Source organism: Sebastes fasciatus, chromosome 3 (genome assembly GCF_043250625.1).
Source record: "Sebastes fasciatus isolate fSebFas1 chromosome 3, fSebFas1.pri, whole genome shotgun sequence".
Taxonomy (NCBI): Eukaryota; Metazoa; Chordata; class Actinopteri; order Perciformes; family Sebastidae; genus Sebastes; species Sebastes fasciatus.
Genome location: NC_133797.1, coordinates 30075444 through 30100098, shown reverse-complemented (window position 1 = coordinate 30100098; position 24655 = coordinate 30075444). Strand labels below are relative to the sequence as shown.

The 24655-nt window shown below is 38.9% G+C and overlaps 3 protein-coding genes across 6 annotated transcripts in view; 2 read left to right on the top strand and 1 right to left on the bottom strand.

Moving 5' to 3' along the window:
• Window positions 1-688: 688 nt before the first annotated feature.
• On the top strand, window positions 689-15242 carry fam114a1 (family with sequence similarity 114 member A1). Of its 2 annotated transcripts, none has more exons than XM_074630136.1 (13): window positions 689-843; window positions 3849-4157; window positions 5214-5298; window positions 5390-5634; window positions 6517-6651; window positions 6840-6992; window positions 7075-7222; window positions 9170-9255; window positions 11311-11529; window positions 11680-11819; window positions 11907-11979; window positions 12240-12293; window positions 13569-15242. In XM_074630136.1, exons 2-13 carry the CDS (start codon window positions 3855-3857, stop codon window positions 13692-13694), a joined length of 1767 nt encoding a protein of 588 aa, XP_074486237.1. In that variant the 5' UTR covers window positions 689-843; window positions 3849-3854; the 3' UTR covers window positions 13695-15242. The 2 variants fall into 2 exon arrangements, with proteins under 2 accessions (XP_074486237.1, XP_074486236.1); XM_074630135.1 differs by having other exon boundaries at window positions 7075-7261.
• Window positions 15236-24440, bottom strand: LOC141764708 (uncharacterized). 2 transcript variants are annotated; one of them, XM_074630138.1, is made up of 10 exons: window positions 24183-24440; window positions 23258-23554; window positions 20932-21225; window positions 19935-20045; window positions 19772-19825; window positions 18811-18849; window positions 18641-18679; window positions 18510-18542; window positions 18387-18434; window positions 15236-15404 (listed from the first exon to the last, which is right to left on the bottom strand). In XM_074630138.1, exons 1-10 carry the CDS (start codon window positions 24268-24270, stop codon window positions 15301-15303), a joined length of 1107 nt encoding a protein of 368 aa, XP_074486239.1. In that variant the 5' UTR covers window positions 24271-24440; the 3' UTR covers window positions 15236-15300. The 2 variants fall into 2 exon arrangements, with proteins under 2 accessions (XP_074486239.1, XP_074486240.1); XM_074630139.1 differs by lacking the exon at window positions 24183-24440 and adding an exon at window positions 24069-24114.
• Window positions 16669-24655, top strand: part of klhl5 (kelch-like family member 5) — a 71658-nt gene continuing 63671 nt past the window's right edge. The window contains exon 1 of one of the 2 annotated variants that reach the window (XM_074630133.1): window positions 16669-16805. Coding sequence is in view for 1 of the 2 variants with exons in the window: in XM_074630131.1 (XP_074486232.1) it covers window positions 24517-24559 (43 nt within the window). In the remaining variant the exon portion in view is untranslated. Of the gene's footprint in view, window positions 16806-24407; window positions 24560-24655 lie in introns of those variants that run through there. The other variant, XM_074630131.1, reaches the window with a different exon arrangement.

The window sequence follows — 24655 nt, the reverse complement described above, 5'->3', positions numbered from 1 at the left end:
ATAAAGTCATAACTCTACGAGAAAAAAATTCGAATATTATGAGAAAAAAGTCGTAATATTACGAGAATAAAGTCAGAAGTTTACGAGAAAAAAGTTGTAATATTACGAAAATAAAGTTATAATATTACTGGAAAAAAGTTGTAATATTATAAGAATAAAGTCATAACTTTACGGGAAAAAAGTTGTAATATGAGAATAAAGTCATAACTTTATGAGAAAAAAAGTCGTAATATTATGAGAATAAAGTCTTAATGTTATGAGAATAAAGTCATAGCTTTACGAAAAAAAAATCGTAATATTACGAGAAAAAAATGGTATTATTACGAGAATAAAGACAGAAATTTACGAGAAAAAAAGTCGTAATATTACGAGAAAAAAAGTCATAACTTTACGAGACAAAAAGTCGTAATATTAAGAGAATAAAGTCATAGGTTTACGAGAAAAAAATAAAATAACACGTAAAAGTATTACTTTATAATATTACGACTTTATTCTCGAAATCTCAGATTTACTTTTTTTCCTCAATGTGGCCCTAATACTCCGTCGTACTGTCGTACCATAGACCTACAACAATGATAAATAAAAAAGAAAATGTAAACAAAAAAACTATTATCCAATTCCACTAATTTAAAAAAAAAAAAATCCACAGGGAGCCACTGGAGAGGAGCTAAAGAGCCACATCGCCGCTGGGCTATGCTAAAGGTCACCAGTAGACAACAGTCGTTCCAGAGACAGTGAACTATCTTGTGTGGTTGATACTCTTCGGTGGAGTCAGCTGCCGGCCTGCCGACGTGGCTGCGGAAGAGAAGAGGAGCCTTTGGCTGGCTGACACCAAACAACCGGGTGAGCTGCACTGTCACTTTCAACACAAACAACACTGTCTTTATAGCTTTATAACTCTTCTTCTTCTGCCAACAAACAACCGGAACACACAAACGGGCAATAAGAAGTTGTATTAATTAGTTTCACTGTTGAAAATGTGTTTGTGTAGACTCTTTAGAAAGACCCCAAACATGAGAATAATAATAGCCTGACTGTCATATTGGCTTTCACACTGAACAGTGGTCATTGTTCTGTATGTTGTCATTATGTAATACTGTGTTCAAATAGTGTTAAAGAGAAGCAGAAGACACATTAATGTTATCAATATGAAATGACTGTTTTGAGTTTGAGTAGTTTTAGTCTACAATGTGTTCTCTACAGACGGTATATGGATTAACTATATCATAATTATTAATACTCCATATAAAAAAGGAAATATTGTCACATTTATTTATTTATTTATTTGCACGTATATAAAACTGCACAAAATCCAGTCAATGAAAAAAAAAAAGAAATGTGTCAGGAGAGGTCAAGAAGACCAGGAGAAAAAAAAAAACAATAACAAAAAAGGAAGAAAGATTTAAAAATACAACAAAAGTTAAATAACAACAAGAAGTAAACAAAATGTGCAGAAAAACTTAACCAAACAGTTGAAAACAATCCAATAAAAAAAATGAAATACACACAAAAAACAGTACAGAAGAAGATAAATTATATCTAAACATATCAAAAGATAATTAGACATCATTAATTAAATGTGATGATGATTTCCTTTTAAAATGTTTTAAGGATAACGAGCTCCTGATAACATGTATTTTGGTTTTCCATATTTGTACACCACACCACATTATACTTATTGTGCCTTGTTTTGCAGGCTGCAGTTTGTTTGTTTTTATGGACAAATAAGTAGCTATATTGGTATTGTGTGTGAACCGGTTTGGTGAATACAGTTTGTGAGAGATAAAAAATAATTGTGTTAAAGGTCCCATATTGTAAAAAAAAAAGAAGTGAGATTTATATTTATTTTATATTATAAAGCAGGTTTAAGTTATATATAAATACTGTGAAAATATCAAAACACTCAATCCACAGAGAAATACACACAGCCCGTATTCAGAAACTGTGCTTTTGACACAAGCCGTTAGAATTTCTGTCCGTTTGTGATGTCACAAATCTACAATATTTTAGACCATTTCACAGTTTTAAACGTAAACATTGGAAATGTGCCCCAGTTTATTTGCTGTTACAGTGTATGTGAATGACATCAGCTGACATGAAGTAAACATGGACCCAAGCTGTTGCCTAGCAACGCAATTCCGTTGCCATTCCTTTGAAATGCGCTTAAACGGAGCGTTTCAGACAGATGGTGTATACAGGTGTATTCAGACAGACAGTATGAGAAAAATAATGGGTTTTATTTAACATTAAAGAATGTAAACATGTTCTAGTAGAAACCCAAAATACAAGCATGGACCTGAAAATGAGCACGATATGGGACCTTTAAATGACATTTTGCTGCCAGGAATCAAACTTCACAGTGTTTGACTTTAATAATGTGGATGCATGTTCAGCAAGTGACCACCAGATGGTAACGTTGAACCACAAAGCGATAATCAATGACGTTTTTATCTCAGTTCATTACATTATCAAGCAATTAGCAAACTAAATGAAATATAATCTCATTTTATTATGTTTGGACAAGCTCTTACATTATCCAACAGTTGCCACATATCCAGCTGAACAACTTTAGCAGGTCTACTATATGAAGCAAATCTTTGCTGGGATGGTGGAGTGAATGAAATATACATTTCAATCTTCAGAAGTGTCTAATCCTTTTGTAAATGTTGCCTATATTATCATATTAGATAACACAATTAGTCTAATATATGATAAATGGGTACTGTAGATAGACAGAGAGGAGAAAAGGTTCATGTTGATGAATAGATACTGTAAATCTGTACAGTATGTTGTCTGTATGTTTCTGCATACATTACAGCTCCATAAATACAACATAGTTAAACATTTTATAAAGCTAAAAATGCTGTATGTACTATATTTGATTATAATATATAATATTATAAGAGGTGTAACCCCTCCGCACATTTCTAATACCTGAGCCAATTGGTATGCATTATCTATCTGAATTGTCCTTATCAGGGTTCAACCCGGGTTGACTGGCTTGGTTTGAATTGACAAAAGAAGGGTTGGACCAGGGTCAGATAACCCTGGTCCAACCCTGGTCATTGGTGTGAAAGTAGTTTAAATCACATTGCTTTTGTACAATGTTTCAGTGTTCAATACTCCTAATTTTGGCCTCAATATTTCACATAGCATGCGTCAGGCATCACATTTATTAGAGCAGCACAAATCTATCATTTAATTTTAATTATTGTTGCAATTTATACAGAAATTATGCTAGACTTCCTTTAGAAAACGTTCAATTTAAGCACTTTATCCACTTGAGTAAACTATTACTAACTAACTAATGACAAATGTCAAATAAAGAACCTTGAACCGTAATGATTAGATGATTATTCAATTGGTCGATAGACAGAAAACTATTTTGATAATCAATTCATCATTTCAATCGAACACTCTCTAGCTTTTCCAATGTGAGAATCTGCTAGTTTTCTCTGTTTTATATCACTGTGAACTGAAAATATTCGTATTTTTTTATATGATAGTTGAACAAAACAAGACATCTTAGTGAGATTGTGACAGGCAACGAAAACAAACATTGGCGGGTTAATTTATAGTGAAAAAGTTGCCGCACTAATTGAAATTCTGTTGTGAAAATGAAGCCAAAACCATCATAAAATACTGCAATGTGTTCTGTAACCATCATACACCACAACCAGTACACACAGAGATTACATTTCCACAATCAAAACTTCTATTTGCACGTTGTAAGCTTAAATGTGTGTTATATATATGTTGTATGTGTACGTGCAGGATATTAATAAAGAAACACAGATCAGCACTTTCTCAGCTAAAACCACTAAAATCAAATATCTCTTCTCCTCCAGATCACCATGTCCCAGACTGACACAGACCCCTTCGCTGACCTCATCACCCCTCCACCCACCCAGCCCCCTCGCACAGACCCTGACCCCTTTCAGGATGTCCCAGCAGCCTTTGCACCGCCGTCAGCTCCTCTGCAGCCTCCTCTGATCCCTGAGAGTTTCAACCTCCCTCCATCCACCACCTCAGAGGAGAAGACCACAGAGGACGCTTCAGAGGACCAACCAGAGGCTGCCGCTGAGGGTCAGGAGATCATATGTGACCAACCGGTGAGCCTGGAGCCGGACGCTGAGGCGGCAGAGGAGGATGTGGAGGTTTGTCACACTAGTTTCTTTTTTTTCTTTTTTTATAATTTTCTTTTAATTGATTTTTAGAGAACAGAAACTACATAAATAAATTTACACCACATGAACACTTATACCTTTCGAGCATGAAAATTATAAAAATAATAGTAATAATAAAAATACTACTAATAAAACAATGAATGAATTAATAGAATAATAAGAAGAAGACGTAAAATACAAAATTGTCGCACTAGTTTCTTGACATACTTTAACTTGTCAAATTCTTGATTTTTGAAGCCAGCAGTAATTTTGATATTTGAGAGTTTATAAATCTGATAATTATATATTGTGCGATTTTTAAATTTTTTTTTTTTTACATAAACACATAATCAAACATTTTAGACAAGGATCCCTTACATTAGCGAATTGTGATTTTACAATTAACAATATTAAATCTTCACTGCTCTCTAAAGGACTAACTATAATGATGTCACTGCATATATAATGAGGATGTTTCTAAATTATCTAAATATATTTTTTGGCACTTCTGTGATGCAGTTTCTTATTACGGATCAATTGACATAGTTAATGATACCAACTTATCTGCAATATGCTAATATCAACTGATATATATTAGCCTTGGCGAGTCTAGGGCTTTATCAGAGCTTTGAACTCTCCCAGGGAGACTAAACCATAAACAGGGCGCGAAATAGGAGAAAGCTGTTCTACTAAGTTCTGAGCAAATCCTGGGTACCTGTTGGAGCAGCCATTTAGTGGATAGTGATAGTAGTCTTATGTGATAGTAGATAATATCTTTAGGTTTTAGACTGTGGATTGAAATAAACAAGATGCCACCTGGACTGGAGCTGTGGGGAACTGTGATTGTCATTTGTCCCTATTTGACATTTTATAGACCAACAGATTAATCAACGATTATTATTTCTATTTGACTTAGACATTTGAGGCTGCTAAATTCAAGTATTAACTTAACTGCTGTATCTCTACCAGTTCTAAATATCATGCAGACAAAAGTAAAGTTTTCTAAATATTATTGTAATGTATTTTGTATTTTGTTTGTGTGTAAAGAGTTCAATTCAGGAGAAAGAAAAAGGCTGGGGAGGATGGAGCTCATGGGGAAAATCTCTTCTGAGCAGTGCCAGCTCCACAGTGGGTACGTCCTCTGTTGTTTCCTCATTCTCTGTACACACTCTGATCTCCTGAGTCTTTACCTGATGTGTGTGTGTGTGTGTGTGTGTGTGCAGGTCAGAGCCTGACCTCAGTTAAAACGAAGGCAGGAGAAGCTCTGCGTCTCCACAGGACCTCAGTAGGAGAGGAGGCGCATGAAGAGGAAGAGAAGGGAGCAGAGGAGGAGGAGGAGGAGGAGAAGAAGGAGGGAGGAGGTGAGAGTGGAGAGACGGAGCTGTCCAGCTCTGGGGAGTCTTCTGTTAGTGCTGCGGCGTCTGGCCGGGGCGTCTTCTCCACCATCACACACGCTGTGCAGAACACAGTGAGTGAACACACACACACACACACACACACACACACACACATCATGTGAGGAAAACCTGCCGGTGGAGATAAAGTCACTTATTGATTTCCAATGCAAACCTGCTTAGTTCAACAGTTGTTAGTTGATGCAGATTTTCAGCCTTGTTTTCAGATATTGACAGTCATTGTTACGTAGACCTAAAGCATATATGACTAACTAATTAATAATTCATACTAAGATTTATGCTGTCTCTTCTCTTGGCCTTCTTCTGCCTCTTACGATGTATGTAGGTTCACAGCTATCCGCGAGCTAAACACATTTATTCTACAATAAAGGTGGCGTTGGTCTGAAAAAAAAATTAAAAATGTGAAAAAGTATTGGATAAAAAAATTACAGTTTTCAATGACATCATTTTATGTAATTAGATTGACTTGGTCAAAATGATGGGCCTCCATAGTCTGCATGGGGAGTAGACAAAAGATGCTCGTCAATATTATTTAATATGTCTGCTATGGTACTGTGTCAGTAGGGGTTGCTACTAGCAACACAACATACTATGGTTATTAAAAAATTGTCAGATATTAAGTCGACATTTTGAGATAGGGTCTTAATAAATAAATATAAATTCTGAGATGTAAAAATTTGAAATTCGTCAAAAAACAATTAATTATCTATTTTTACTATCCCATAATGTTTACTAAGGCAAACATACGTCATCATTTTATGAGATAATTTTACCAAATTATCTAATAACTTTAACTTGGTAAGTAAAAATGTAGACTTATTATTTTCATTTATCTTGAGTATTTTTTTTTTTAATTTGTATCCTTTCCGATGTCGCTCTCTCTCGCTCTCTCTCTCTCTCTCTCTCTCTCTCTCTCTCTATGTTTGTCTCTCAAGGGAAAGTCAGTGATCAGTGGAGGTTTGGATGCCTTGGAGTTCATTGGAAAGAAGACCATGATCGTTCTTGCTGAGAGTGACCCGGGTTTCAAAAAGACCAAGACCCTGATGCAGAAGACTGTATCCCTGAGTCAGGCATGTAGACATACTCTCAGAGCTCACATACAGACACTCACAGAAAACCAATACGTCTCCTCCTATCAGATAAATAATGTAAAACTTGTGGCTGCGTGGAGGGAATGATGTGGTGATTTTCAGTGGAAGTCCACATCCTGTCATTCTCTGCAGTGGTGTTATATTAAGGTTTCCCTGTGATTTTTCAGATGTTAAAGGAAGCCAAAGAGAAAGAGCGGGCGCGTATGGGCAACCAGCCAATCAGCGCACCCACAGCTCACTACGGTATTCTGTTTGACGACTACCAGGGCTTGTCACACCTCGAGGCCTTGGAGATCCTGTCCAATGAGAGCGAGGCCAAGGTAAGGCACAAGTGTGAGGAATATAGAGTTCTTTTAAGAAACAGTTTTTTTTTTATTCATATACTGCTATATCTGCTCCTAGGTCCAAGCCTTCCTCTCCTCCCTGGTGGAAGAGGAGCAGGAGGAGGTGAAGAAAGAACTGATTTTCATTAAGGACATCTTCATCAAGCGAGACGAAGGAGAGGAAGAGGAAAAAGAAGAAGAAGAAGGAGGACAGACGAAGGATAACGGTGATCTTAGTTCCCCATTACACTGTTCTACCCCCCTATGTGAGTGACCCAAACCAGCCGCTAGACCTGCTGGAGGTAGAGGCGGTCCCTGAACACTGACCCACGATCAGTTGGCTTTATTCACATTTCATGTTTGAACTCTGGCAGAGGGACATAAGCCCTGACATTAGATCAGATAATAATAATAACATGCAAATATATATAGTCCTTTAGCTCAAGCAAATCATTGTCATAGGTAACTAACATGACTGACTAACATGACTGGCTTAAACCTGCAGTAGGCTGAATGTGTTTGGCATCATTGGGCAAAAATTACATAATAACCTTTCAGCATATTGTAATTCAAGTGTTCTGAGAGATAACTACACTTCTGCACCTCCTCATGGCTCTGTTTTCAGGCTTTAAAAAAATCTAGCCAGTGACAGGAGACTTTGGCCAATCACAGGTCATTTCAGAGAGAGAGCGTGTTCTTATTGGCTGTTCATTCAATGGAGGCAGCTGTCAATCACTCGCAAACTCTGATCAAACGGTCAAACTAGGCAACACTGATCAAATATGAATTCTGTTACTGTAATGTCTATTTCTTGCCTCAAATGTTTTCAGAAACATCTTGTAGTGTACTGTTTAGCTTTAAAATGAGAATGTTTGCTCCGACTGGTGGGCGGTGCTTGGTATTTCCTCAACTGATCTCAGCATGGCTGCCGGGTCACAAGCTTTCTCATTTTACAGCTAAACAGTACACTAAGAGATGTTTCTGAAAACATTTTAAGTGAGAAATAGGCATTACAGTAACAGAATATTGATTAATATTTGATCAGCGCTGCCTAGTTTGACCGTTTGATCAGAGTTTGTGAGTGATTGACAGCTGCTCAGAGACGACATCCTGCTCGGCTCTGATTGGTTGTTTTCCTCCGGTCTGTGAAATCTTGCAGATGCCATTAGGAGCCCCGGAGGACACAGAGGCACATGCTTTTTTCAGATTACCTGTCTCATGCACTACTGTCAGGATATAGTGACTGTTTTATAATTATTTTTGTATCATATTTGCTCCAATTCTACCCACTGCTGCGTTAACACTGTCTTGGCCGGCAACATTCAGTTTCTGGGGGTCAACACTGGGGATCAAACTGTTCAAATCACAGCCCTTTTTAATATTTACCTTGTGTTGGTTAAAAAGTTTTCAAAAATCCAGTTTCTCACAAAAAATTACAGTGTTTTCTCAAAAATATTATCTGATTCAATGTCAACAAACACAAATTAGTTTTCCTGTTTGGAAAAGCCTGGAAAACCTTAGGACCTCATGGGACCTGGTGTTGGAGGCGTTTTATTCCTGATCTGTTGTCGTTGTCTCTGTTAAAGAAGAAGAAAATGTTCTGCCAAAGTGTCGAGGGGAAGTCATGTGATGCCAAGTTTTGGTTTTATCATATCTCACCAGCCACTTGTCACTTGACATTTTAAAAACTATATGTAAACTTGTACTGTGCGACAGGCGCCCTCAGGCGATGTCACAGCAGTGCAGAGCTCAAAGCCGACAGGTGTCCCTTCACCTGGAGGGTTTTAACACGGAGCCTGATCCAGTGTTGGTGTTCAGGGGCCACCGACACGTTCACACCACAGATATTCAAAACAAAACCAGCAGAAACTATCAGATAAACACATTACATCTGCATGTGTGCCTTACACATTAAGATCTAATTAATTTAAATTAATTTGGCACGAAAACAAGAATCAGAAGTGCACTAAATCTCTGCTGGGCTGTTTAGCTGAAGGCAAACAGGAATATTATCTTAATGATATCTGCATGGGGGAAATCACTGCATGTGGTACAAATCTGCTCTCATTCTACAGTTTGTGCATCTACGGCTTTAACATATGCTGTTTAAAGTGAAGTGTCCTTACATGACATGGGTGAATGTGTGTTTGTGTGTGATTGTGTATTTCTGCCAGCGGCTGATGGAGAGGAGTTTGTGAGCGTTCTCACTGAGCTGCTGTTTGAGCTTCATGTTGCTGCAACGCCAGACAAACTCAACAAGGTGAGTCTCACACTGACACACACACACACACACACACACACACACAGTTATTACAGTAATTGCGACAACAACCTAAACCTAATTCTAACCCTAAAACACACCGACACACCGCAAAAAAACTGAGAGGTTGAACAAGCAGACATGTCAGTTTCTTCACCAGCAGCACAGCCAGAAGACATGTTGTTTAACATTTTCTTAAAGGTACAGTGTGTAGGATTTGGTGACATCTAGTGGTGTGTCTACAGATTGCAACCAACTGAGTACCCCTCCATTCACTCCTCTCTTTCCAAGACTGCGGTTACGTGAGCCGCCGAGTGTGAGTGGTTTAACACTGCGGTTCACATTACCGCAGTTTCACTAGCGTGTCAGAGAACTACAGCGGCCTTCAGGTAACAAAAACTCTAGAGCCAGTGTTTGGTTTGTCCGTTCTGGGCTACTGTAGAAACATAGCGGAGCAACATGAAGAGGACCCGCTCCCTATGTAGATACGAAGGGCTCATTCTAATCTAACGAAAACACAACAATTCTTAGTTTCAGGTGATTATACACTAATGAAAACATAGTTATGAATATTATATTCCATTTCTGCTAATAGATCCCACGAAATGATACACACTGTTCCTTTAGGAATGTTTTTTTGTATTTAAGTCTATCTTACTACATTATTTACATTCTCATATGTACATTTAAAGATGTATTGGTTACTGTAATTGTTACTCTTCTGCATACTGGCCATGAAGTTAATCATAGTTCAGTGTTCAGGTGAAGCTAAAATGAGGCTTCAGCAGTTTGACTTAGATAAATCAAGCAGGTATGTGGAGTTTTCTGGTAAACAAACAAAAGCTATGCTTCCCATCAAAGCACATTGTGTGTATCCTTGAGGCTTGACGAGGCTGTCGAGTGCATTTCATCCTCATAAAGCTTGAAAATGCTCTGTCAGTCGATTTTTTAAAAATTATTTTAAATTGTGATTTGTTTACATCCATGTTTACTTTGTTGGCACTTTCTTTTGTTTATATTGACTCTCATCATATATGTCTACGCTAAAAATCAAACAAAAACAAATACACAATTTTTTTTTCCCAAATCTGTTTATTGGATTGTCAACAACACACAGCTGTCCAGTTAGTTACTTTTCAAGTATCAATATAGAGTCAAGTATACCATACATAGAGAGAAACTGAACCCGTACAAAAGCAATGCAGTAAAAAGAGACATAACTAACAAAACAAACAAACAAAAAACAAACCAACAGCAAAAAAAAAAGACAAAAAACTTATGTTGGTCATCCAGTAATAATCATAGACACATGAACAAACACACGATCTTAACAATGACCAGCACAACAAACTCACAAAATAAGATTATTTTGCTTGTTTTATATGAAGCATAAATGAACATAATTCTTCATATTCAGTTCATATGGAGAACATCCTTCTATCCTCAACCAATTGAAACTTAAAAAAATTCTGGCCTCAATATTTCAGGGTGGATTCTGACGTTATTGTCCTTTCCTACGTCCTAAAAATTCAGATGAATTTGTTAAACGTCTGAGTTTTTTATGTACTCACGCATTGTAATCAGGCTCCCAATAGGGCTCAAAATTGGGCTAGTTTATTCTGTTTTTATAGCTTATTTTCCTGTCTATATTTAAATAGCAGAAAAGTGGAGTAGCGTGAAAGCGGCATTCTGGGAAATAACAAACGTAGTAACAAAACACAGAGGACATAATTTTCCTTTAACCCTCACAATAAACTTAATTCTCACCAAATCACTCTAAACAAATCCCTTCAGGAAGAATTTTCCTCAGTTTTCTCCCCTTATTATTAGATATTTGGTCCACGCACACATAGTCATTTTTAACATCCAGTCTCTCCTGCTGCAGTCTTAGACGTCTTATAAAAGTTATCACCTTTGAAGTCCTTTTGCATATTCAAACTCACATATATAGAACCCACATTAGCATATAATCGTGTATACGCATCTGATTAGCATACATCAGCATGGCGATCTCTCACCATGCAGAGCTGATGGCTGGTAATTATGCATCTCCAGGCTCGGATGAGGGCCCATGATTGGGTGAGCGAGGTGGAACAGCCTGTCACTACGGAGACGGTTGACAGGGAAACGCAGGACCAGCCGGCAGGAGAGGCCTCACCTGGAGAGAACGAGGAGGAGGAGAAGAAGAAAGATGGAGAGGAAGAGCAGGGGGAGGAGGTGAAGGGAGGAGAGGAGGAGAAGAAGGAGAAAGAGAACGACCCCAGATCTGTCGAGGTGAGGTCAACTCAACGACGTTATGTGACTCAAATCAGCAACTTTTTATTCTTTAATTCAACCTCCCTCTCCACCTGCTGTCAAAGACTGATCTGATTTAATACAGTTACTCTATATATATGTGTGCGTGTGTGTGTTCGTTCGTTCCAGGCTGTCTACCTGTCATCAGTCGGCAGTCTGGCAGAAGTGACGGCTCGCAGTATCGAGCAGCTCCACAAGGTGGCAGAGCTCATCCTCCACGGCCAGGACCTGGAGAAACCAGCCAGAGACCAGGCACACATCCTCACCAGGTGTGTGTGTGCGTGTGTATGTGTGTGTGTGAGGTGACAATTATGTGAGGGGAGTGAGATTTGATCAAATCTACATTTTTATTCCAGGTTGACATGTGCCATGTGTAAGGAGGTGGAGTGTTTGGCCAAGAAGTTCTCTGATACACTGCTTGTAGTTGGGGTAGGTGAGAGAGATTGTGTGTGTTTGTGTGTGAATACTAGACAAGTGTTAAAGGATACGGCTGGTGTTATTCTATGTTTCCTTATTGTCAACAATTCCCCTAAAAAGTCCAAATCCCAACAGTGTAAATGGTTTATCCTTAACTGTTTGTCTTTGTAGTTTTTTATGTGTTTTCCTACCAAAGTATCACGACTGATCTCACATCTTTGCTCACTGCTACCTGCTGTCTCTCATCTCTAATCTCTTTCTCTCTCTCTCAGGGCCAGAGGAAAGCTGAGCAGTTGAATCCGCTGGTAGATAACGTGCTGTTAGAGGTGAGATGCACAGATTTGTCCTCAGATGATCTTGATTATAATCAAGTGGCGATGAATGAATTAATGACGTTGGTGGCAGTCACAGTGTGATGATGACTGCTAGAAATGCGTTAATAATCATTGCGAATGATGTGATCATTTGTCCGCGGGGAACAAGGTGAGACCTTCACCAGATGTTTACAGATACGTTTATAAATGAAGAAACTGTGTGGTTGGCAAGGTGCTCAATATGTTTAGGATGCTCAAAGTAAATTACGAAGTCATTTCAACATCAGATATTTATCCTCCACTATAATCAATTACAGTATATCTCAATATATACTTTTAATTTTCTGTATATTTTAAATACACCTTTAAAATATACCTTACCCCAGTTGTTAAAGGAGCAGTGTGTAACATTTCAGGGGATCTATTGGCTGAAATTGAATATAATATTCATAACTATGTTTTCATTAGTGTATAATCACCTGAAACTACGAATCGTTGTGTTTTCGTTAGCTTGGAATGAGCCCTTCATATCTACATAGGGAGCGGGTCCTCTTCACTGATGTCATCATGTTGCTCAAACCAAACAATAGCTCTAGCAAGAGCCTTTCACATTTTTACGTTACCTGAAGGCCACTGTAGTTCTCCGACACGCTTGTGAAACTGCGGTAATGTGAGCCGCATTGTGCAAAACTGTGTTACGACCAGCCGCCGTCTGACTTCAGTTGCTCCTAAAGTAGTGTTATTATAGTAAGGATAGCTTGGCAGCTATGTTACTGCAGTCTTGCTGTGCTTTCCAACACCCATTCTACCATACAATTTAGTATGCCAGAAAAAGATTTAGTATGTCCCAATATATAGTATGTCAAACGCAGTATGCCAAAAATACCAGGATGTCCTACTACATCTGGTCACATTTTGCAGTATGTAGTAACCAGCATGCTTTTCTGGCCATTCTGACCCACAATCCTCTGTGCAGCAGATATATGAGCTAGAAGGTTAAAAAATGTAAGGTGAAATGTTATGATGAAGTAGTATGTCCCAGCTATATGCAACAGTACGTACTTTGTAAGCTGCAGTACGTACTAAAAGTAAAAAGATGTGATTCAGAACGGAGTCCTTGAAAGAGAGGAGTGAGCGGAGGGGTACTCAGTCGCCAAATCAGATGCCGCCAAATCCTACACGCTGTACCTTTAAAAAGGTTAAATCCTTTTATGTCCTAATGGGAAATGATGATGATGATGATATTGTTCATGATGTTCATGATGTTCATGGGTCTCTTGTCTGCAGGGCTCCAACAGTACCAACTACATCGAGAATGCATTGCAGCTGCTGCTGCCCGTCCTGCAGATCTCTCACATCCAGAGCCAGCACTGTCGGTCCACCACAGAACCAGAAGCACAGACACAGCACTAACACACACACATACACACGCACACGCACACGCACACGCACACGCACACACACACACACACACACACACACACACACACACACACACACACACACACACACACACAGACACACGCTACCTGCTCACCTGCTTGTCTTAATATATCTATTGTTGTACAGAAAAGTATAGAGAATAGATTATTCCTGATTAAGTGCTTAAATCTACATCCAGTGCCATAGCAACAGGCAGAATATGTTTTATATATACATAATATAATCTTGAATATTTAACAAACAGATACGTGTAGGAATGACCGACATGCAGACTGTATGTGTGACTCTTCCACGTTTAGGAACCAATCGGTGATCAGAGCTGATCCAAGGTCAGCTGCGAATCATTATATCTGACAAAACAAAGATGTTTCTGTATCGTCTCCAACAGCTGAACCAAAAATCACTAATTGTGTTGAAGAGACTACATTAATGTATATTTAGCTTTCTTTGCACTCCTTATGGTCCTTTTGTTATTTCAACAGAAAGAGCATTGACTAACACTAGTTGACTGAAATGTTTTAATCTGGTTTGAGACAAAATGCCAGTATTAGTAATAGTTTTTTTTATGTTAAATTATGTGAAGTAACACTACCTGACATTTCACTCTTATCCAGTGTGACTGATCTTCATACTTTGAATTACAAAATATTTAGTTCTCCTTCTCCCTTATTGTGTGCATTGAGGATGTAATGAAGGTGAATTAATCTCTAATTATGTTTTGTTGTGCTGCTACATTTAAAAATTATAGTTTAACATTTTGGAAATTTTGCTTGTACACGTTCTTGTCGAGAGTTAGATGAGACCATCGCGGCCACTCTCATATCTGAGGGTGGTATCGATATTTTCATCACACTCTTGGCAAGAAGGAAGATGAGAGTATTCCCCAAAATGTCGAACGAAATGACATGTCATTCCCCCTGTTGGATCCTAATCTGAACACCTTGAAGAAGGCATTAACCGAAACATTTGATTTCATCTTGCCCTCCTGAATAAAGGCTTTCAATATTGTTTTTGTCAGGTGCTAAATTTACACTCTTCTTGCTCCAGAGAGGCTTATAACTTAATCACTTTACACATTATTATTTTTTCCTTTTTCTTCGACCACCTGTGGAGTTTCAGTGCAAATCCCAAGGTTGTTTTAATATCCTGTGTTAAATTGGCTCCTTAGCTTTCAGCCAGCAGATCTCTGAAAGAGACAAAGTACTCTCTTCCTCTCCTTTTTCTTCTTCCCTTTCAGAGATACATCGATGCAGGCTAGAAAGATATTAAGCAAAGAAAATATTAGTCTATCTGTCGTAAGGTTTTTGGCTCCTTTCAGCTATGTCCAGATGGGGTAAGGCCGTTTATCAGCCGGGCTTCAGCCTTAGAATACAAAACGATTTGTAATGAGAAATGTTTCAGAGGCAAGTCATTTATTTAGTTTTGGATAGTTTACTAATATATTAAGATTCCCATCTAATAAAGTGCCCTAAGACTGTTTGAGGATGAGATGTCGGAAAATAAACAAGTTTTAACCATGTTCATGTGTCTCAGATGTTTTTATTTTCACCATAGAGGTGGCTGGTAATTGAAGCAGTCATTTTAAAGTCCATTTGTGTGCTCCTGTGGCTGCTCCTCCAAACACGGCCTGCTCCTCTGTCAGGGGGAAAGTGGAAGGATGGATGCGATGATGCAGATTTGCTAAAGATAGACAAGATTAAAAAAAATACAGTTAACACACTGGAGTTAGATGACAGTGAAAAGAGTCAGAGTGGGGTGATCTTAACTCTCCGCATGAGATACATTTGATGCACAGTTAATTCATTTAGGCTGTGATTATATTAGAAACACTGAATACAAAGTTTAATTTAAAGTAAATCTAGGACCAGATACAGCATCATCTGTATTTGTATGTACTCAAGTACTGTACTTAAGTAGCCTTACAGTTTTCAAGTAGGCTACTTATAATTTAATTTTCTGCTACTTTATACCTCCACTACATTAAACAAATACTCCTATTTATTTAGTTTTAGGTAGGCTACTGGTTACTTTGCAGATTCAGATTATTAATATTAAATACAATCGACAAATAAATTACGCAGTTAGTGAGCTCTACAGAAATGCACAACAATACAATCAAGGATGACGTCATTATGGGTTAAAGTTATTATTGTACATCGGCATAATTAAAAAAGTTGCACCCAGGGCCAGTTTACGGCATATAGGCCATAAAGGCAGTCACCCTCTAAAATAAATAAATAAATTCATTAAAAAAAAAAGGCCGCTGGGCACCCGTCCTCATTTTCTGCATGAAGGTAACAAATGAACAAATAAATAAAGAAAGAAAGAAATACACTTCACACAGCCTGTAACTCTCATTTTCACGTGTTTTCGTCTGCCCGGCCGCACTTATTTGTTTATAAAAGTGTAAACTGTGGTGAAACCGACTAAACACTTTAAAGCCAGCAATATCAGGGACCAATTGTTTATCTATGTTATAGTAAATACAGTTATTTATGAAAATCAAAATCTTAATTTTTTTATTAAAACCATTTTGATGTCTAATGTGTGTGGAGGGTTAGGGTTGTTTATTTATTTTTCTACTTTTTAATTTTTTTAATTTTTTAATTTTTTAAATTTCTTTATTTTTTAATTTTTTAATTTTCTATTTTTTAATTTTTTAATTTTTTAATTTATTTATTCATTTATTTATTTATCCTGCTTAATCGCTTGTTCCACTCTCCAGTCCAGCAGGTGGCGGTGATGCGCCTCTAAGCTGATGTGCCAACCATCAATAAACATCAAAGAAGAAGAAGAACGACGCTGCGTCATCAACAGGTGTAGACAGCTGTGTTTAGCTAACATGCTGATATCTGAGGGACTTTTAACTTCAGTGAGGTGTGTGAGGACATCCTGCTGTTTGAGTTTATCCTGCTCACAGCTGCTTTTTTAACTCAGCTCAAAACTTGTTAAATTAGAGGAGCGTTGTTGGGAGCAGAGAGTGAACTGGTTGTTTCACTGAGAATCAACAAGCAGAGACGTTTAAACTACAGCAGATTGAGGAGGACTCTGCACAAAGCTTGCAGACTGAAGTTCAGACAGGTGAGTAGCCTACTACAACAACAAAACGTATTGTTTTAATTTACTCTACAGAGGAGGACATCAACCTTTGCCTATAACAACATAGCGTGGTGTAGCTACACAGCGTGTGAAAACCGTGCAGCTCTCTTTTTTTGCTTTTAAAGTCATATTATGCTCATTTTCAGGATCATACTTGTATTTTGTGTTTCTACTAGAACATGTTTACATGCTCTAATGTTAAAAAAAAACGCTCCGTTTTAGCGCATTTCAACGGAATTGTGATGGAATTGCAACAGAAATGTGTTGCTAGGCAACAGCTTTGGTCCATGTGTACTTCCTGTCAGTAGATGTTATTCACATTCACTGAATGGGAATCGTGGTGCATTCTGGGGGACGCCGCCACTTTTGGAGGGTAGTGTACGGAGCAAGCCCCCAGTAAGTGTGCCAGTCGTCGATCACGACTTTCGTAGTGGCCAAACGGCGGTACTGCAACTTCCGTGTCAGTCACGTGATGCATTACGCCCAAAAATACTTTTTCCCATAGACTTACATTGGAAAAGAAACGTCTGTAACTCAGCGGATTATTTTTTGTGAGGTGAATCAACTTCCGCGTGACGTTGGGACCCCGTGACCGAGTCATGTGACCGAGCGGATGCTACTGCGCATGTACCAGTTGCCCCAGATCCGGGTACTTTTCCAGATGGAAGTCGAGCCATTTAGGCTTCATGCGCCACTGAGCAACTCTCATAGGAATGACCGGGGTCCCGCCTTCAACGCTGTATCCAGTTCTTTTAATACATCCGTGTGGTAGACTGTCATTATCTGTCACCAGTCTATTCATCTGTTATCTGTCAGTCGTTCATCATCAGAAATGTATAAAATACGGGCGAAATACAAATACCCATATAAAGAGAAGCGGACAGAGGCAAAGGGGCGATATATTACAAAAGTGAAGTTAGTTAATGATATTGATCCTTATGAAATAGGAGGACCATGACGGGTTGCCACCCATTATGGTCGCTGATGTGTTCTGGTGTTAGTGAACACCTGTCAGCAGTTCAAAATATATAAATCTTGGGAGGGGATGTCCAGTTTACAAACAAATATGTATATGACATTAAGATCTACAAGCCAAATGCCAACTACACAATCATCTGGACAAAGTTAAACTAGCTAATGTTATGTTAAATGAATACGAACAAAACGTCATTTGGCTTAATTGACCCTTTGCTAAGCCCCGCCCCCTGCTGCTAACCCGTCAAGTTGTCTGAGCTACCGTTACCATGGAGCCCAGACTGTCACTAACTGCACACCCTGAATACGTTTTATCTCATTTTTGGAAAAAGAGATTTCAGAGAGAAGCAGATAGAATATATATCTGTATCTGCAATCTGCATAATAAGTACTTCTGCTTTTGGTACTTATTTTGATATAAATGTTTAGTAGTTTGACTTAAGTAGCCTAACATTTCTACTCTGCTACTTTTACTTAAGTTAAAGATCTGAGTGCCTCTTTCACCACGGTGAAGTTTTCTCATAATGGCTGTCAATGCAAACAAATTGAGAAACAAAAATACATCACTCTTTCAGCTGGTTTGTTTACCTGTATAGCAGTGGTCAACAGTTCCATCCAGCAGAGTTTCTATGTCATCTGGAAAATGCACGTGAAAACTTTTAACACACAAAGTTATATAATATATAAAGTGTTTGTTTTATGATTTCCTACCTTGGTTGTCAACTTCTTGAATGGGTGACAGTTCTGTCCGTTTAAAAAAGAAAGTTAAAGTTATCAAAGGACTGAAATGATCCAATCAAATGATTTTCATCCAAACCGTGTTTATGTATGTAGGAACTGACCTGACGGACGTCGGGATCCATAGGAGTGAAGGATCATCCCTGTCGGACAATAACAGGTCATTAGTATCTATATTTATTACATTTATAATCATGCCAAAAATAAGGATGTAGACCTTTTGTAGAATTTATGGATTATAACTGTGTATAGTAATTATACCAAAATCATTTACCTTTGGGATTGATGGTCATCTCTGTTTGATTCTCACCATCTAGTTGAAAGATCATTACAAACACACAGTTTATCAGGCACATTTATTCATATTTATTTCTGGGCCTGTTAATTGATTCAAATATTTAATCGTGATCATATTTTAATTTTCCTTGAGTACGTTGAAAAAATAGAACGTTTGCGGCAGATCACGCGATATCTCAGGTACGCCTTGAGCGAATTTCTTCAAATTTGGCACAAACGTCCACTTGGACTCAAGGATGAACTGATTAGAATTTGGTGGTCAAAGGTCACTGTGACCTCGTAAAACACGTTTTTGGCCTTAACTCAACAGTTTATATGCTAATTATGACAATTTCACACAAATGTCTAACAGTATGAAATTATGAAGTGACGACATTTTGGACAGACATGGATGTCAACTGCAACTTGACTGGTGGACAGAGGCATACAACCATGAGGTGGTAATTCTAGGTTTAATGTGTGAATGGATTGGATTAAATCCAGGGCGGGCAGATGGCCGCCCGCCCTGCGCCCGGTTCTGCTCCAGGTTTCTTCCCAGTAATCGGGGAGTTTTTACTGGCCACAGCGCGCTTGGGGATCATGTTGGGTCTCTAAACTATGGTGTACGGTCTAAGACCTGCTCTATATATAAAGCGTCTTGAGATAACTTCTGTTGTGATTTGACGCTATACAAAAATAAATTGAAAATTGAAATTGAAATTGAATTGAAATTGATTGTTTATGTGTATTTGTGTACTTGTTTGCCTCGAACTTTTTGAATTCAACGTATTTTGAATTGAATATTGCAAAATGTCATGTTAACCGTAAGATGAACTCATGAACAGAGGCACTGAGAGAGAGAAGTGTGTATCTAGGTTTATGAGGTGTCTGCACACACTGTGAAGTTGAGTAGAAAGTTGTATTCAAGAAAAATTCAGAGGACAGAAATTCACATTTACCGTTCAACTGCTGGCCGGTGACGTCGTAAGCAACAGAGTGCAAGTTGGGCTTTCCTGTTAAAAATAAGAAATATTTTCAGATCAACTTCAAAAGATCAGACCAACCCATTGGGCGTGTGTGTGTCTGTGTGTGTGTGTGTGTGTGTGTGTGTGTGTGTCTTACTGCGTGAGCGTCCACTACAGTAGATTTTTCCGAGCACAACTGTGACTATAGTCAGCATCACCACACACAGCAGAGCCAGCCAGGCCACCCTGAACACACACCGCCACTCATCTGGAGGACAGAGAGGGATTTATACAGAGACAGATTTAGGTAACACAAAAGATCCAACTATTATTTTCTTTATTGATTAATCTGTCAACTATTTCTTTGATTAGACAATTGATTTTTTTGTCTATGTAATGTCAGAAAACACAAACAACCTGAACCCTTAACCCTGAAATCTGTGCTGGCTCATGTACCTTCATTTTATCAGTAAATCCCTTCACTTTTCCTTTCTTTCCAATTGTCTGCATTTAGGTGCTTTCTCTTGTTGCTACATGTATGTTCACACCCGACAGATGTAATTGGAGAGCAAAAGAGGGGAGAAAATAAACAGAGGAAATAAATCCATGCCACAAACAGAAATGAGACAAAAGTGAAGAAATAACAGCAGATATATGAGGAGAAAGGAAACAGAACGGGAGAGCAGGGAAAAGTTTAGTGGAAAAATTAAAGTGAGATGGATATCCAGCTTTCAACACACACACACATACACACACACACTGGAAAATATGACTTAGTCGTAGCTTTAGGCTTGGGGGAGTGTTGGAGAGACCAATAGAAAGAGAGCAAGCCAGAATCAATACAGCCTCGGAGATACAGTAGATTAAGATGTACTGTAATTCTCAGATCCTACAGTACAGAGAGAGGAAGGGAAACAAAGCCACACAGCCGAGATTGAAGTCAAGAGAAGAAGAATTGAGGGAAATTTGTTCTATTGAAAAAAATGACTCCTCTGTGGACTGAGAGAGAAGACGGGTTTGAATGAGATTGAATCAATTTAACCTAAAATGAAAACTGATCGGCCAATCTTTTCCCTCTCCTCTCCTTTCCAATCTCAGAGTAAAGCCACACTGACCACACAGGGAACAAAGAGCTCTCTCATCCTCACACCAACCTTTCTGTGTCCGTTTCCATGGCAGCTTTTCCTTTGCTGTTTCAGTCAAAACTGTTTGATTGGCGAGCCAAAGGAGACAGCGGCTTTGATTGGCTGACCTTGGGTTGGGTGAGACAGGGAGACAGCAGTAAAATGCCTTCTTTTGTCCTTCATCATCCTTCTCCTCCTCTTCCTCCTCCTCAGGTGGGTGGAGGTATAAGGAGCTTTGATTATTGTGGCTGTACAAAGTGAGATTCAGGGTGTCTGCATCTCCAAGTCGAAGCTTCACTGACACCTCCAAGTGTATTTTTACAGCTGTGAATGGATAGATAGATGAATGCATAGATTAAAGGTACATTGGCCGAAGAAAACTGTGCGATGTGTGCACCCTTGAGCGTAGATTAAATATCATTGTCATGTCAGTTTTTTTTTTAGCAGTCATGCTAGAGGCTTTATGAGGCTGTAACCAAGCCGCCCACACATGATCAACGGTAAATTCGGTCTGCACTGGCTGTGCCATTGTTTTCCTATGGGGAGAGCGGTGCCGCCCGACTAGGCAGAAGCGCTAGCGTGGCGCAACGCTCGAAATTGCCATCGAGCGCTGCGCTCAAAGTTCAAATTATTTCAACTTTGACCTCGGTTGCCGCTGACCTTTCAAACGCGACCAATGAGATAACAGCTACAAGTGTTGTTGCCTAAAAACAGTGAATGGTGTTCCTTGCACACTTTTTGATGGCGCTTTGCTTCTGCAAGGCTCTGTGCCCTACCTCGCGGTGAGCGAATAGCACATTTCTTATCATGTGAAGGCAGATTTAGGCTCAGTAGTGCTGAGAGCTAAATGCTAACGGCAGCATGCTAACACAGTGACAATGCGGACATGCTGATGTTTAGCAGTTACCATGTTTGCCCTCTTAGTTGAGTGTGTTAGTATGCTGACTAACTCATTTGCTAATTAGCACTAGGGATGGGGTAGCATTTTATCAATTTCAAATCCATAATCGAATCTACTCATGGAATCTCATTAGGTTGATCTTTAAACACTTGCAAATAGGCTAACTACACTAAAATACAGTAACTACAATAATCACCTTTTGTGAGCTGACAAAGCACATACACTACAGTTACCAGTGGCAATTTAATTAATGTTTACGATCTGTAGCTACAACCTGAAAATGAGATTGTGTAGCGTAATATATGAAATGTTCATTAAATGCATCTGACGTTAAATTTACAGATGTAGCCTACTGTACTTCACCAACTTCTTACTCCAAATAATAAAGGCCCTGATTCAGAACTGTGAAGTTGATCAGATTAAAATGTTGATATGAATCAAAGTTGAATTAAAATGGGAGCTTATTAAAGGTAGGGTTGGTACTGCTTTTCAAATACATTCTATTTTGTTATTTTGGTTGAAATTCTCATTACATCCCGACAGCAATCAATAAATCAAAGTCAGAGTCAATCTGCTTGAAGCGACGGACTGACAGTTTGGCCGACTTTGCAACTTTCTCGCCAGATTTAGGGATTTTTGGAGCTAGCACTGCTAGCTACTTTCATTGGAAAAGAGTTGGCAACATTGGGCTCGGTTTTTCGGCCGGATCATATTCTAAATCTAGTATACTCTTTCTCAGCAGTACCGACCCTAGCCTTAAATTGACATGAGGCGATGAGCTGGAGATATTTCACTAGACAGTAGAAACCTCATGGTGGCGTTAGAGGAAAAGCCAGGGGATCACCAAAGTCAGTAGGATTTATCATCTGGGGACCATGAATGTCTGTATAAGATTTAATTTCAATCCATAAAATAGTTGTTGTATATTTCAGTCTGGACCAAAGTGTTGGACCGACTGACATCTGTAATGGCAATTTTCATATCTGCAGTTTAACAGTGTACCTTTAGACAATCTCAGGGCCTCACATGTTCAACTTCGTCACCATAGGACAATGACCTGACATTTTAGATCTCTGTAACTGCAAACAACAGATTGCTGAAATACTTGTTATGTCTTGTGATGCTCTGTTGTCTGCTGTGTGCTGACGCATTGATACACTTTCTATCCTTCTCTTCTTTTCTTCTTTGCACTTATCTTCATGTTATGCTTTAAATGTATAAATACTGACTACTCTTTGTATTCGGGGCTCACTTGCCACAGTCCACAACAGGTGGCTGTGCTCGTGAGTCCATCTGCAGATGCTTTAGTTATTAATGTATGCCTTTTTATTAAATTCACTGAAAGACAAGTTGTTACGTTGGTTTGTGTCTTGTTTTAACAGAAACTGCCACCACACATCCCTATAGCCGCATGGCTAAAAACAACAAAATGTTATCTATAAAACTGTGCAATACCTGAAGATGACATGTTGCTTTGTAATTCTGCGATGTCCATGTCCGTTTCACACATGAACCAGCTTTTTTCTGGGTCTTCACCGCCTCTCCTGGAGTCGGACTCAGGATCTGTTGTGTTGTTTTGATTCTCCTGTGTGCAGTCCTGCTCCCACTGTTCACTTCCTGGTGTCTGTGTGGGGTCACACATATCCTTTCTCCTAATTTCAGCATCCCCAATCTTCCCATTTGTCCCTTTCTTCACTTGATTCACTCGCTCACAAGGTTGGTAAGGCAGGCAGAGGAAGTTCACTTTTGATACTGAAAGGAGAAAGAGAATGAACTACAGAAAATTCAGAACGATTTCTCGGCGGGAGCAGGCTTAGAGTGGAGAAAATGCAAAGTGATCTCAAGTCAGAAATCAGACCAAGATCTCAAAATGGAAGCTATTGCCTCCAGTTTATATGTGACACACAAAGACAGACAGGAGAGGCACAGACAAAAAGCAAAACCATTGAAGGCAAACACGTGCATGGGTACAAAGCCTAAAGCGAGATGCTCTCAAAAAGAGAACAAGCTTTTCAAGGCAACACAATACGGAAATCTTTTCAAAGCAGCTGTCAGTCAGTTTTGTATCGAGCTATATTTGGGAGTGATTTTTAGCTCAGAAAGAAAGACAGATAGAGGATGAAACGGAGTTTACAAAAAGAGGAAGAAACAGGACAAAGTGACTCAACTAAATAAAGTTTACTTCTTTTAAAGGTAGACTTTTGATATAAAGTTTGAACAAAACTTGTAGGAAAACAGAGCCAAAGCAAACACTCTTAATCACAACCTTTTTGATGCTTCTGAAGGTTGTGAAGCATTTGTAAAAACAGTCACACACACACACACACACTCACAGACGGAGTGGATAAACCTCCATCCGAAGTTGTTTTGGATGACCCACCTCTGTACAATGTGAAGAACTCTGGGAGGCAGATGATGAAGGCGAGGATCACGAGGATGAGGAGTTTAGTCAGTGCTGCTCTTGTCATGGTTACACCATAAGATCACACACACTTCTTCATGCCGACACAGGCATGACTCGTGGTATCTGCTTCCTTTTCTTGAGTTTTAAACAAACACATTCATTCAGAGAAGCCTTTTGGTAGAGTCAAAGTAGCCCGATACGACATTAGTCATAAATTCTTGCAGAGGCAGGCGACATCGCAACGAGACACATGTACACAATACTTCCCTTCCTATTACACTTCCTGTGTTTTTCTCAGAAAGAGTGAGAAATGGAGAGCTGCCGATACAAGAAAGAGTTTCTATCAGCAGCTTGTAAGTAGAATTGTGGTGTCGGGGCGTGGGTGATAGATGATTTATCGTGTTTCGTATATGTGTGGTGTGAATTTGTAGAGAGATCAGCTTGTGATT